General features: G+C 31.9%; 1 protein-coding gene across 4 annotated transcripts in view; it reads left to right on the top strand.

Annotated features, from left to right (window-relative positions):
- LOC106707911 overlaps nucleotides 1–11,238 on the top strand; it is a 45,885-nt gene extending 34,647 nt beyond the window's left edge. Inside the window, exons 4-10 of one of the 4 annotated variants that reach the window (XR_006756520.1) lie at nucleotides 5,476–5,653; nucleotides 5,901–6,141; nucleotides 6,738–7,069; nucleotides 7,648–7,865; nucleotides 8,880–8,985; nucleotides 9,478–9,542; nucleotides 10,815–10,891. Coding sequence is in view for 2 of the 4 variants with exons in the window: in XM_045684786.1 (XP_045540742.1) it covers nucleotides 5,476–5,653; nucleotides 5,901–6,141; nucleotides 6,738–7,069; nucleotides 7,648–7,865; nucleotides 8,880–8,985; nucleotides 10,812–10,932 (1,196 nt within the window). In the remaining 2 variants the exon portion in view is untranslated. Of the gene's footprint in view, nucleotides 1–5,475; nucleotides 5,654–5,900; nucleotides 6,142–6,737; nucleotides 7,070–7,647; nucleotides 7,866–8,879; nucleotides 8,986–9,477; nucleotides 9,543–10,811 lie in introns of all 4 variants that reach the window. The other 3 variants (XR_006756519.1, XM_045684786.1, XM_045684787.1) reach the window with 3 other exon arrangements.
- The last annotated feature ends 4,131 nt before the right edge of the window (nucleotides 11,239–15,369 follow it).

The raw sequence follows: 15,369 nt of genomic DNA on the forward strand, positions 1-15,369 counted from the left end.
AATAAGTAGCATATGGCTTAAAAGTTAGTTGGTGGTAGAATCCAGCAACATCTGTTGCATGAATTTGCCGGCTCGCTTGGTGTTATACCTGATGGGTTATGCACAAATAAACGGTTGATGCACTTGAGTTAATTAGATTTATTAAGCAAGAACAAAAAATACATAAGCTAGCCACAGTTACCAAAAACGGAAGAGAGGGTTTAAGTGTTGCAAGTATTTTTTTTAAAATATTGCATAGACATTGTTGACACATAATAATTGCCAGTTGCAAGTCACAAATCATAAATGTCAAACACGAATATTTTATTGTTTGTTTACATTTCTAACACTGGCCCTTAAACTTAACAATAAAATGAAAAAGTGTAAATTACTGGCCCTCAATCCTAATATCCATACAAACAAGAGGATCTAAATTATATACTGTGACAAACAATAGCCATACATTGAGTGAAAACAAATATGACACAAACTTATATCAACAAACCAAACATGTTTTCTGATATGTATTGAAAAAGAAAAATTACATTTTAAAAGAACTTTATAACCATTACACTGTGCAGAATATGAGAAAATCAACACTTGGTTACATAAACGGAATTACAACAATATGAATAGGTACATAAATAACTCAATTTAAATAGATATTAAATTGAAACATAACCTTATCCAAAAGGAACATGAAACACATTTATGTACTTCTTCAAAAGTTACACAATACATAGACTCAAATCTTTAACAAAATTATCATGTTTCTCTTTAGTCAGAGGTTTAGTTAATACATCTGCGACCATCAAGTTTGTTGACAAGTATTTAACTTCTATTAAATTTTTACTAATAATATCTCTAATGAAATGATGTCTTACATCTATGTGTTTAGTTCTACTGTGATACATAGAATTAACAGTCAGTTTTTGTGCCGACTGATTATCATTATACAAGCAAACTTTTACATCTTTATCTAACACTTCTTTTATGAAATTACGAACAAATAATGCTTCTTTGGATGCATCAGATAAAGCCATATACTCAGCCTCTGTGCTGGAAAGGGCAACCGTTTTCTGTTTCCTGCTTTCCCATGAAATAGGAGATTTACCGATCATGAAAACAAAACCAGTGTATGACCTGCGATCTACTTCATCCCCAGCCCAGTCAGCATCAACATAGGCTGTGACATTTAAACCTCCTTTCTGAAACACTAAACAATAATTTAAAGTACCTTTCAGATAGCGTAGGACACGTTTTGCAGCTTTCCAGTGACTTTCCGAATAAGATTCATTGAATTGACTGAGTACACTTACTGCATGAGCAATGTCAGGCCTACTGCACACCGCCACATACATAAGACAACCAACAAGATTCCTATAATAATACTTATCATCCTTTTTATCACATTTTTGAAGTTTCAAACCTGTTTCCATGGGAGTTTTTGATGGTTTACAATCAGTCATCTGAAATTTTTCTAAAACTTTTAATATGTAACTAGATTGATCAAGAGTAATTTTATCTTTACTTTTACAAACTCTCATGCCTAAAATGTGATGAACAGGACCAAGATCTCTCATTTCAAACTCACTCATTAATTCTGTTTTTACTTTATTCTTTAAAGTTGAATTTCTGGTAGAAAATAACAAGATATCGTCAACATACAAAGCAATAATTAACATTTCACTTTCTGTTTTCTTGAAATAAACACAGGGCTCTGAGGATGTTTTTCTGAAAAACAATTTCTTTAATAAGACCTCATTAATCCTATCATACCACATTTTAGATGCCTGTTTCAGCCCGTAGATGGCTTTGTTTAATTTATAAACCATTTGTTCTTTCCCTTTTACTTTAAAATTGTCCGGCTGTTCCATATAAACATTTTCCTCAAGATTACCATTTAAAAATGCAGTTTTCACATCTAGATGATCAATGCTCATATCATATTCTGCAGCAACAGCAAGTAGAGTTCTAATGGTGGAATGCCTCACTACTGGAGAGAATGTTTCCTCATAGTCTACTCCATATTTTTGAGTGTACCCTTTTGCTACAAGTCGAGCCTTGTATTTTAATAATTCCCCATTAAGCCCAGTCTTTCTTTTAAAAACCCACCTACACTTTATAGGTTTTTGACTTATGGGCCTTTCTACAAGTGTCCAACATTTATTTTTATTAAAAGATTCATACTCATCTGACATGGCTTTTCTCCAGTCAGCTGCCTCGGGACTGGATAGTGCTTCATCTGCAGTCTCTGGTTCATCATTGCTGCATAATTTCTTCACCAACAATGCAGAATGTTGCAATGTTTCAGTGTCTTCGTATGAAGTGTCTGTAGATAACTCCTCCAAGGTAGATTCACCTGGCAGATATGAGGGATCATCGGGAATATTTGACTCACATGAGTCATCTTGACTGTCCGAGTCATCAACTGTAATTGTGCTAATTCTGTTTCTTATCGTCTGGTCATCAGATGTCTCAGCAATCACAGTAGATGGCTCTGACGGTCTATTCGACAGCATTTGTTGTTCATTTTCATCCATTGATTGGGGAAAATGAACCATATCTACATCAACCTCAACATCACTATTGGGGTTATTAAATGAGACTATATTTAAATTATCATCATGTGACCTATACATATCCTTGTAAAAACGATTTTCCAAGAATAACACATCTCTAGCTTTAATATACTTGAATGAATTTGAAGGATCCAGCAGCCTGTAACCCTTCGTATTTTCACAGTAGCCGACAAAAATATATGGTTTAGATTTTGATTCTAACTTATTTTTGCGGTTATGTGAAACAGCATAACATAAACAACCAAAAATTCTTAAATGGCTTACGTTCACCTTTTTATTACTCCATTTCTCATCAGGGACGAGTCCAGCTACAGCCTTGGTTGGTGTTCTGTTCTTCAAGTATACAGCAGTGTTGACTGCCTCTGCCCAGAATTTGTTATCCAGCCCAGCATCGCGTAACATGCATCTTGTCTTCTCTACAATAGTCCTGTTAGCTCTTTCTGCCACACCATTTTGCTGTGGAGAATGTGGAACTGTTGTGTGATGCTTAATACCATCCTCTTTCAGGAACTTCTCTAATTTGGAATTAACAAATTCACCACCATTATCACTCCTAAGAATTTTTATTTTATGGTTAGTTTCCTTATCAACCAACGCTTTAAAATCTCTGAAATGATAAAAAACCTCATCTTTTGTCTTTAGAAAATACACAAATGTTTTCCTAGTGTAATCGTCTATAAAAGTGAGAAAATATTTTGCTCCACCAAAAGAAGTACACGGCATAGGACCACACAAGTCTGTGTGTATCAGACTTAAGATTTCAGTAGCCCTACTATAAGACCTTTTAGGAAAAGATTGCCTAACCTGCTTACCTTCAATACAAGTTAAACAAGGAACGAAGCTATCAGAATTATATTTGATACCTGCGACCATACCTTTATTTAATAGTGCCATACTTCTTGAATTTAAGTGACCCAACCGTCTATGCCATGTTTCCTGGGATGCTTCCTTATTTACTACATAATTCTGAGGCTCTGATGTATGTACCTGATTATCTACAGTACTACAAAAAACAATATTATCACCCATTTCCTTACACAGAGACTGAACAATGACATCAAGTTGATACATGCCATTAATCAACGATGCAGTTGCCAAAACTTCATCATTATCAAATATTAAACATTTATTTTCATCAAAGACTACTTTATAACCTTTAGCGACTAAGGTGCTTACAGATAGTAAATTAGTTGTAAGATTAGGTACATGGTACACATTTTTAATTGTTCTAACACAATCTTTTAAATTTACTTTGACATTACCTTGACCTGACGCCCACAATTTCTCACCATTTGCAACAGTTACTTGTGATTGTTTGCTATTAACTAAATCAAACATAATACCTTTGTTGTTGCACATGTGAACCGTTGCACCACTGTCCACATACCATACATCACTCTGGATACATGCTGACAGTGCGGTCAACAGAGTTTTGTCATCCTTCTCCACCTTGTCCTTTGTCCCCGCTTTCTGGTCATCTTTGTTTTTCTTCTTCTTAGAATATTTTTTGCAATCTTTAATGAAATGTCCAGGCTTATTGCATCTGAAGCACTTGGGTAGCTTCTTGTTAGCTGTGGCCAAAGCCGTTACTTCCTCAGTCTTGTGGCCACGCCGCTCATACTCTTGTAGTAACTTGGCCTTAACATCATCGCTGCTCAACTTGGTACTCGAGTTCTCGAGGGCCATTATCAAGGGATCATAATCATCTGGTAGTCCACTTAGCATAACAATGGCCAAGAATTCATCGTCGAGTGGCTCTCCAATGTCTGTCAATTGTTGCGATAAATCCGTAAGTTTCAGTATGTAACCGTCCATACTGTCACTTCCACTGTATTTAGTGTTAAACAGTGATCGCATCAGGCCCAGCCTGCGAGATAAACCTTTACTCTCGTAGGTTTTGCTCAAGTTCGTCCACGCCTCTTTTGCATCTTTTGCGTTTCTTACGTGTGCAAACGCAGTAGAATTTACCGTTAAACTTATTCTGGCTAAAGCTTTGAGTGACTTTTTTGCATAGTCCGGGGCCTTTGAGTCTGCTTCTCCTTCGACGTATTCCCATAAGTCCTCTTGTATGAGAATCATTTTCATCAGAAATTTCCACGTTGAGTAATTTTCTGCTCCACGCAATTTCTCGATTGGTGTAGAAGTTACGCCGGCCGACATGATGGACGCCGCCAACACACAAAGCAATGGCGAACGGCGTTAACACAATTGCGTCACTCACGCAATATGTTTTATTGCACCAAAATATGTATTTAATCACGATGACTTTTTGCCCTGGGCCCATAACCTGATGGGTTATGCACAAATAAACGGTTGATGCACTTGAGTTAATTAGATTTATTAAGCAAGAACAAAAAATACATAAGCTAGCCACAGTTACCAAAAACGGAAGAGAGGGTTTAAGTGTTGCAAGTATTTTTTTAAAATATTGCATAGACATTGTTGACACATAATAATTGCCAGTTGCAAGTCACAAATCATAAATGTCAAACACGAATATTTTATTGTTTGTTTACATTTCTAACAATACCACGACCACAGAAGAGAGGCGTCAAGTATAAGCAGTTCCGCGTTTCTTTTGTTGAATATGATTCCGGAGGCGTAATTTTAATGCTCTTTCCCTTATTACCCTTTTTTTAAAAAACAAAAAACGGAAAGGGGCAGTGGATTTGACGGAGGACGGGACGCATAAAAAATATACTCTTTCTGTGCGTTCCTTTCTCTGTCAATTAAAGGCAGCGCATCTACAATTACGGATGTCTATGGGGTCGCTTAGCTATTTCGGAGAATTAGGTGGCCGCTTGCTCGTTTGCCACCTTATAATGTAAAAAGACCAAGATCTTTCACATCACTATAACTAAGCCAAGACTGTATCAGAAAATATACTAACCTAAGTATAAAAATATGTTTCCAGTTCAAAAGAAAGCAAGTCAATATAGATCATCGTCCGCTTTAGCCACCAAAGAAGTTGAATTCTCAAACTGGAAGAAGAGATCATCTTACGACCCGATGAAGGCAGCGCAGGAAGGGAAAAAGAGACAGCAAAAGGCGAGACAACAGGAGTGCAATAAGGACGACCTTAGTTCTCCTAGGTACGTCTTTTTTAGTTATATTTGATTGTGATTTGGTGCTCTTATAGTCGAAATTAGCTTTTATAAAATTAGTTTAAAAATTTCTCTTTCCCGTACAGGATGTGAATTTAAACTTAATTTCCCCATGCTATTCTTACTTGGAAATGTTGGAAGGGGAAGGAAGGCTAGAACTAGACCAGCCAGTTTTTTGTTTAGGGTTCGGTCTTTTCAATTCCTGGCAATTTACATCGTAATTTAACAATTCCAGTCACTCTTCACCGGTCCATCGGTCACAGTCTTTCCATACAACCAATATAGCTGACTTGGAGACTTTGGACTACTCATCAGAAGACGATCAGATGGCTACATTGCCAATAGACCCGATGATAACTTCTACTCACTCTGATATACTGGATCTGAGGACAAAAGACTTTACGAGGGAAAATCTGAGGAGAAAAGCCATGACGAATGACGTAGTATTGTCTAGGAATTACGTCACGAGCTTCCAGGTAAGATGAAAATTTTCTGGTATTGTCTTACGACCGAATTTAATAAATTGAATAAGCCAAAAACCATTATCCAGTAATCCATTTATCCGATCTAAAGATCGCATAAGCGATAGGGAAACATATTGTATTGTTTAAAAGGCGTTTGTAATAAATTTTGTACTTTGATTTACACAAAGCAATGAAAATAATTTCTATCTTAAGACTTCAATGTTTATTTTAGGTGTTAGATTTTGTTTTATAGTTTTGTCTTTTTTATACTTTATCTGTGTCCTTTCTTTATATAAATTCTTTTTTTTTCTTTTTTTATATTACATATAGACACAATTAGAAGTTGATTTTTTTCGTACGCTAATAACAGCAAAATAAGTATTTCTAAGTACTCGTACTATACCAGCTGTTACCTGCGACTCCTTCCGCGCGAAAAAACTAATAAGTAGCCTGTGTGTTATTCCAGACTATGTTCTACATCTGTGACAAATTTCATCAAGACCCGTTGAGTCGTTCCGGAGATATCTTCAAACAAACATCCATCTAAACATTGGCATTTATAACATTAGTAAGATTTTTATAATATCAATAATCTCTTGTAATTTCAGGTTAACCAACCATCAGAAAAGAAGCGTAAAGACGCTGACAAAAGAAAGACTTACATAGTTGAAGATATCACTCCAACAAAAGAGAACATAGACTTTATACCGAAGAGAGAGAACGGATCAGCTGTTGATAAGAGAAAGACGTTTATATTAGACAGTGATACAAACTCTACCACTAATGGTAGTAGTCCTAGAAACTCTTCTATCTTCAGTCATGAGAAGAATTCTCTTACTACGGGTACAAGTGATACAGAAGGAGAGAGCGGAACGGAAAGTGCTCCCGTTGTTATGAGACATCAGGGTGGTAAAAAAGGGACAGCGCAAGCGAAACAAAGGTAAGTTAACTAAAATAGAATTCTATATAGTTTTAGGTTCATTTGTATTGTTTAAATTGTAGAGTTTAGTGACCACATAATCGTAACCCTAAGGATAGGTTAATTATTGGTTACTAAGGGTAAGTCCCACAAGAATCTTTTATAGGTTTTTTAACATTGACAGGTCCTATAAATTTTAAGGGTTGCCAGTGAGCAAATATTTCCTAACTTATTCCGAAAGTCGTCTATGTAGTAGCTCCAAGCAATCGATTTACAACTTATGACCTGAATTCTCGTAGTAATTCCTTACTTTTTAATTTAAAACATCCAAATATAGCAGCCTAAGTTAATCTAAATGTTAAAACATTGCGTGATATTTTTATGGAATTTCAAAATTATTAAAATAGCAACATTACACCTTGCTGCCGCTCCCTTATTGGTCGAAATATGACGCTGTCAAGATGACAGTTCACATATTTTCCAACTGTCATAAGATTGTTGTGGCGAAACAATCGGTGCCCAGTTGGCACACCTAAAAGCCACTGCTTGGAAATTGAATTGAAGATTGTTGTGGGACGATTTTTTTTATTTAATCCTAGGTACAGCGGTGACTTTTCAATGTCATCGTCGACGACCTCAATCAGCCAGCAACAGAAACGACCCAAAGACATTCAGCCGAGATATCTAGATATTTCTAAATATAAGAACGACAATTCGCCCAAAAACTTCCTGAGACGTGATCCCAGCAAGACTTATGTTAGTGTTTTGCCGCAACATGACAGACCCAGCAAAGGAAGCGCGCAACAATATGAGATGGGTAAGTCAAATTAACCGCCATATTGTGACGTCATAGTGTGTGTGACGACTAACTTTTCCCAAAAAAACTTTGTCTAAATTAAAAATTTATAAAAAAACTTTCTAAGTGTGTGCTTCTAGACAGTTCTAAATCTAGGTCAAAGTTCATCGGTTTAGTCGTTCTGAAGGTACCTTCTAACTAATGTCTATCCATCCAAACATTCCCATTTATAACATTAGCATTAGGTACAAAAACTGATTAAAGATGAATTGAGTTATTTCTCCTTTTAGTGATTTTTAATATAAATCTATACATTTTACTGACCTATATAAATAGACTGGCTATAAGACGTAGTATAATGGAACCATAAGCTGTCATTTCAAAGGAATTGCCTATCCATTTACAAAGATCACTGTTAACATATCTGCAAAGGTGGGCATTAACTCGTTAATCCGTTAATCGTTAATTAACGAAGTTAACATTTTCCTTAATGGATTAACTTTTAAGTTAAATTCAAAAAGTGTTAACGCTCTTGTTAACTTCCGTTAATTTACTCCGTTAATTGTTACAATAGACACTTATTGACGTGTTGTCATTTTATTTAAATTATGCATCAGGCTACATTCGTAAACGATTAACGAAATTAACTTTTTGATTAACTGTGCCCACCTATGTATATCTGTTTTTTTATTAATTTTCAAAGTCATCCCCGAAGACAATTTTTTTTAATTTGGCCGTTTCTATTTCAATGTAAATGTCATGCAAAAAGTTATCACGGTGATATTTTTATTTGTTAATTTAAAGGAACTTACAATGTTATAATACCTATATAAATGCAAATCTTTATATGGATGGATGTTTGTTAGAAGGTATCTCAGGAATGGTTCAACGGATCTTGATGAAATTTGACACAGTTGTAGAACATAGCCTGGAAGAAAACATAGGCTACTTATTATGTTTCTTTTTTATTCCGCGCGGACGGAGTCGCGACCGACAGCTAGTATTAAATAAGTAGTATTTATTAATATTTCTCAGAACAAAAGAAACAAGAATTAGAGAAGTGGAAACGTAGGGCGTCATACGACCCGAGAAAGGCAGCGGCGCAGGGAAAGACTAGCAAAGCTCCTCCGAAGACTGCAAGGTTAGTTCTGTGTTATTATAGTCCCGCAGACTTATCTGACCCGATGAAGCACTGTTATCTGTCTTAATCATATATTTAGTTCTACCAGAAAATATGTAATCCCTACTTGGGCATAGAAATCACACATCAAGACAAGACAACTACAGTAAGACCAATATCAAAAAAGCGTCACAAGATTTGTGACGCTTTTTTGATATTATCAGGGGGGCGCTAGAGAGCAATTTAGTTTATCTTATGCCCACCGGTTCAGATATGTTTGACGTATTTGAGTGTGACTTTTTGAGTAGATTTGACTAAACTATATGTATTTTTTTGTTTATTTTATTTATTATTGTATCATAATATTTATGTTGTTTTTAGTTGTTTACGGTTTTGGTTTTTTTTTGTGTATAACACATATTTTATGTTGTTTTCATTGTTGTATACATGTATTTTATATAAGTAAATAGGAATCGATGGAATAATTGTAATTTTTCCTATTGTAAATTCTAGAGCGTGACAGGTGTCAAATGCATGCAATTCTGGCTAAAGTGACATGAGAGGCGCCATCTTGGAAGGTTAGTTTTTTGGGCAAAGGTTTTGGCGTCTTCGAGAAATTGGCACAACACTTTTTTTCGTAAAAAAAGCTTTAAAAATGATGCTTAACCTAGTGTTAATCTTAATTTTAGCTAATGGGCTAAATGTTTGTTAAATCATTGCTTGTTAAATTTTAAAGGCGGAGTGTCTTCGGTTCGTACGCTTACGCCATTTTTTTTTAAATAACAGTTATTGGTAACGGTTATTTTAATATAAGATTATAAATAGCGGTTTTTAACTTGTTTATGTCACTTTCATCTTTTTACATATTTAAGTATTTTTATGTTTTTATTTTGTAGAATCATTTGTTTTTTAATATATAGTAAATATTATATATAAATTCAATATTTGAATATTTTATAAACAGTTTAACTTTTTTTTTAACTTCGAGAATAGAAAAAAAATGTATTAGCAAAAAGTCAAAAATATGTTTATGCTCTATGTTTATTAGGATCCAGTAAAATAATATTTTAGTATTTATTGTTCTAGAATTTTCATATTTATTTTGTGATTTTCAGTAAGTGAAAAAAAAAAAAAAAATTGTGTGGGTTTTGAAAGTCTCCTTAAAAAAAGTTTATAAAAATTATCAATTCACTTCATATGTCCATGATTTACATTTTCATTCATTAATCATTGCATTTTCATTCTTATGTTAACAAAAGCAAGCTTTTCAATTTGTGTCGTCTTGCTTTTGATATTTTTAAATGCAAATTGTCATCGGCTTTCCGCTCTAAATGTCATTCACTGTCACATGTAGTTTAAAAAAAACAACAAATTCACGCATAATAACAAACGAGCCATCATCCACATATATGGACTCTGTGGAAATTAATAACTTTGATGCTTAAAATTACTTATCGAAAATAATAAAAATCACGAATTTATGTTTTTATCTGTGGTGAAATACAGATTTGCTTTGCTGTAAAAAATTTAAATAACCTAATATTATTTCAATATATTTTTTGTGGATAGTAAATAATTTAAGCCTTATATTTAACGTTTCAAAATTGTAGTTTCCTTCATTCTTTTTTGTATCTGCATTTTTATTTCAATAACGAATTCTATGTCAGCTAAATGTTTTTTATCTGTACAGTTTTGAAATTACTGTTGCCTTTTTATACTATCTTTTACGGCTCTAGATCCTTGTCCTTTTGAGCCAGTCGTTTACAACTATATTTTCCTTTTATACATTAGTGTTGCCTGTAAAATAATTATTTAAGTTACTAATTATTATTGATTGTATTTTTCAGTAGCGTTTTGCGATCTCAGTCGTTCCACGGGCAGGTGCTAGTGTCCCCAAGTGTCCGCTACCAGCCGCCTCCCACAGACATTGTGGAGAATTACGACGCTTCGAGCGACAACGACTTCTAAAACGCTTACATTAAAGTCGATATTACGATGGCATTGTGATAGGAATGTGTGAGACTTATAAGTGCTATGTTTGGTGCGAAAGTGTAAAATTAATTATCATACAATCCAAAGAAGTAATAAAAACGGTTTTGAAAAGTAATTTTTATTACGTCTGTGGTAGTTTCGTACAATCAATATGTTGTCTATGTTACCCGCGTATTTTTGACAGATGTCATTTACGCAACATTTTCAATGTCGCTAATTTGTTTTCTAATTTCAAATTTCATAAACTTTCGCACAATTAACGTTCACATACATCGTATTATTTCGGAATTACATTATTTCTTTGTACATTGGTGGTATTTTAATAAAGTAGTGATAAAAAAAAACTTATTTAATGAATGAACAAACGCTATCACTAAAAGTGTAGGTTTACGTGAGTTTTTTTTAAATATTAATTATTGAATTTAATGTTTTCATTTAATTAAAATATCGATACTTATGGATTTATTTATAGATTTAGCTGTTAGTGGCTCATAATGGTACATCGACTAGTTATATGTCAACTTTTTTTTTTAGGTTAAGTAGTCGTTTATTAAATTTTATATATTAGTGCAATATATCATCACAATTTTATTATCTATTAGATTTATAATTAGTATTTTCATTATATAATTCATATCAATGTATTTAATAATTGATAATTGCATAATATTTAATTTTTTCACAAGTTTTATTTGGTTTCTATGTACTCATTATCATAAATATAAATGCTTAGTGAAATAGACACTTTTCCGATCTCCGTCAAAAATATATTTAGACTGTCTAAATTCAAAACGTCCTTTAAGCTAAAATTCTTCAAAGAATAAAATAGATAACAGTCATATTTCATATTATCTTGACATTGCTGCATGCAAAATGTGGTTTTATTGTGCTCCGTTAAAAAAAAAAAAAAGCTAACAAAAATTAATTCTATCAGGAAACAAAGCTTCTGCGTTCGTCATTAAGGAAATTCTAGCTTTGTATTAGATTGGTAAAATTGCTATATTTATCCGTTATAACCTTAATCTGACGGAGCAGAATAAAGCCATATATTTTTTTATACAGGCAATATTTTCAAATAATTTATTTACAAATTATTTTTTTGGACTTTGCAATATTTTTTTTTATTTTGTAACACAATGCAATAATTGTTTATATATGATTTTTTAATTGAAATTTTTTATAATTTGAAATTATAAATTCAAAATGTCGTAATTAATACAATATTTGTTAAATTTTCATTATCATTTAATCCAAACTCTTATGAATGTTTAATAAATGTATTATGTTCAAGATAATTGATAATTATTTAATTTTAATTAATTAAATTTTTTCTTTGCAAATACTCTTACACAAAAGTACAGTATTTTGTGCCCAGTATTTAGTAATATATTTTATATCAGTTAATTCAGGCTAATTAATTGTAAATACAAAGTGTCATAGACAACAAAAAATATTCTTTTTGTTTCTGAAACTTTGTTTTAGTCTGCAAAATTTGACAGTTTAATTTTTTCCCCCAAATCTCAATGAATTTTATATTTTTATTTGTATTCAAAACCCCTTTAATGCTTTAATTATTTAAGAATCAAGTAATGAAATGTGTTTTTATGCTTTTTATAGAATTTTATATCATTCCACATTCATCCGATATCAGTTTTTGTAGTATTCGCGTACAAAAGTAGCTTTTTTTTAAGGCAAAATTTGTATTTCGATGCTCGAAGCAATTTAGGATTTTTATAATTATCGCAAATATTGTTTAACAGAAAATAAAAAGGATTATATGGAAAATTATTTGATTTTTATTTATATTTGTTCCTTAATCGTGAATTTCAAATCTAAGTAGTAAATATGGCGGGAAGTGATTAAATTTTCACTATAAATTTAATATAAAAAAGGCACAAGATAAAAATGTGAACAAGATAACAAAAACGTCAAAACTTGAATGTCAAAAGAAGATTTTTAAATGTTTTATAATAATGTCCAAAAAGGCTGGAAAAGGCTGGACAAAACCCCTTGGCCGCAATACACTCCCCGGGGTTGCCGCAACAAGTGCTATTTCTGTTTTTCTCTAAGGGGATGACAGAGATGGCAATGAGCACTTTATCTATTGCAGTATTAGACTTAATGCTTAGACCAAAATTTCCGTTTAAAACATATCTCAGTTTTGACAGAGATAATGACAGGGATGATGTTATGTTTTATAAAGACATTTTGGTCTAAGAAACCCACTGTTACAGCTATGGGAAAGTGGCTGAAATCTACAAATGGACTTACTATAATTTTTTGACAAAAAAAAAAAAAACACATTTTTAAATAATGTTTTATTTTATTTATCTTTATTTATATGAAACGTTGACAGCTGTCATGGCAGTGACCGTAGAGTATACATCAATTCAACTAACATTAATTACAGTTTATAAATGCTACGATTATCTTTGCAGTTTGTCTAACAATTCTTAATTAATATTTTTTTCTAGTGCTTAAAAATATACAGCGTGTTATAATTATAGTCAAAGAAAGATATCTGGCCCGAGAACACGGTGTTAATTCTCTCAGAAGATACGTGAAAAAAATACGAGCATTAGAAAATTACATAGATTAATAAAACATGACAGCTACAGTACGAAAATGATTTTGACACTTTTTGACATTGACAGAATGGCGCTAGTGTGCTATCATAATTTATCAACTTATGGCCCACCGGGTCAAATATCCTTGTATACATATGACAGGCTATTTGTCGAATTTTACATCTATTTTTGGAACGAAGTTCCTTATCGCGCGTTGTGAAAGGGGGCTAGTCGGAAAAAATTCTTACGAAAAGTTGTCGCGACACTTTTTGCTATATCACCATGGCAACGACGTGACAATATATAACGAAAATTCATAGAAATAAAATGTATTTCTTGTGAAGACTTAAGTTTTTTATTCATAGAATAAACATTGGTTCCTTCACTAATTAATAGAAAGGAACTTCGTTCCATCCGGGTGTCCCAACACACCTCTCAAGTTTTTTTTTTATTTAGATTGGACATGAGGTGACTAAATAACTAAGTAAAATATAAAATCCTAGTTTATTTATTATGTAGAATAACGCAAATCAAGTAAAGTCATAACTTTTTCATTGAATATGTTGGTTATTTGAAATAGCTTACGGCAAAGGCACTTATACGAGCTAATGGCTTGAACAATAAATATAAAAAAAATGCATTTCTTGTATTGACTAAGTATGTTTATTTTATAAATTTATTTCGGGACTTTAATTTAAATAAAAAAAGATGAATTGTTGAATTTTAAATTATATTTTTGACGTAAACTTGATTCACAAGTCTTTGAAATTATAAATTTATTATTAATTATTTTTATTGTTAATAAGGAAACTTCTTTTTCTATTTATATTTTGAATTGATTTAATAAGGAGACATGAGTTATGTAATAAATAATTTTCTAATAACGTTTATTATATCTACTTCTTACTTATAAATGTACAGTTTATTTCTTATCTATTTGTGAGCGCTCATATTGCAATAAAAAAATTGTAATAAAAATACATAATATAAATTTAACAAAATCTCAAAAATCATATTTCGTACCTATTTTTTTCAATGTAGGTAATTTATAAATTACATATTGAAAAATTTTTACAAAAAAAAATAATATTTTTAGAAAAAAAATTCAATTTACACCTATATAATATAATTATTTGGCATTTTTTTCATAAAGTAGATACAAAAACACATAATTGAACTTGACACAAATAAAAAAACAGACAAAAGAAACAGGAATTATTGGACAGTCTTAGAAAGATAAAAATAAATATTTTTTCACTTCATATTAATGTTTTTTTTTGTATAGAATGAGATCACTATGGTAAAAAAACATCTTAAACTACTATTAAATGGTTTATATACAAATTTACAATACAATACGTAATTGCAATTACATATTGTGACCTTCGTTTAAAAAAAAATAAGGGAAGACAAGTTTAATAGATAAAAACTAAAATAAACTATTATTTTTTAATTGTATATATATTTTGGAAGCATTAGTAAAATGGAGAATCAACAATTTAATAAGACTTCAATCAACAACCTGGATTTTTTTTTTGGCAAATTTCACATAATTCCCTGTTTACATATTATTAGACGGTTAAATTATAAATACTTGATATAAATGAGCAAATTTACTAACTTTAATATTCACAAAATAAGAGGCCTATTTTGACAGTTGTCGATTAAACAAAAAGCAATGCAAACCAAAAAATATTTCTGTCTTTTAGGTTACGTATTAGTTATTATTTTTAACGTATTTACATAAGATTGGATTAAATTACTGTTAAAATAGGCCAATTACTTTAAGATAAGTTTACAAAATTTTTTTCACTAAGTAAAATTTTGCTAAGGTGATAAAAAATCA

The sequence above is a fragment of the Papilio machaon genome, chromosome 27 (genome assembly GCF_912999745.1).
Source record: "Papilio machaon chromosome 27, ilPapMach1.1, whole genome shotgun sequence".
NCBI classification, from domain to species: domain Eukaryota; kingdom Metazoa; phylum Arthropoda; class Insecta; order Lepidoptera; family Papilionidae; genus Papilio; species Papilio machaon.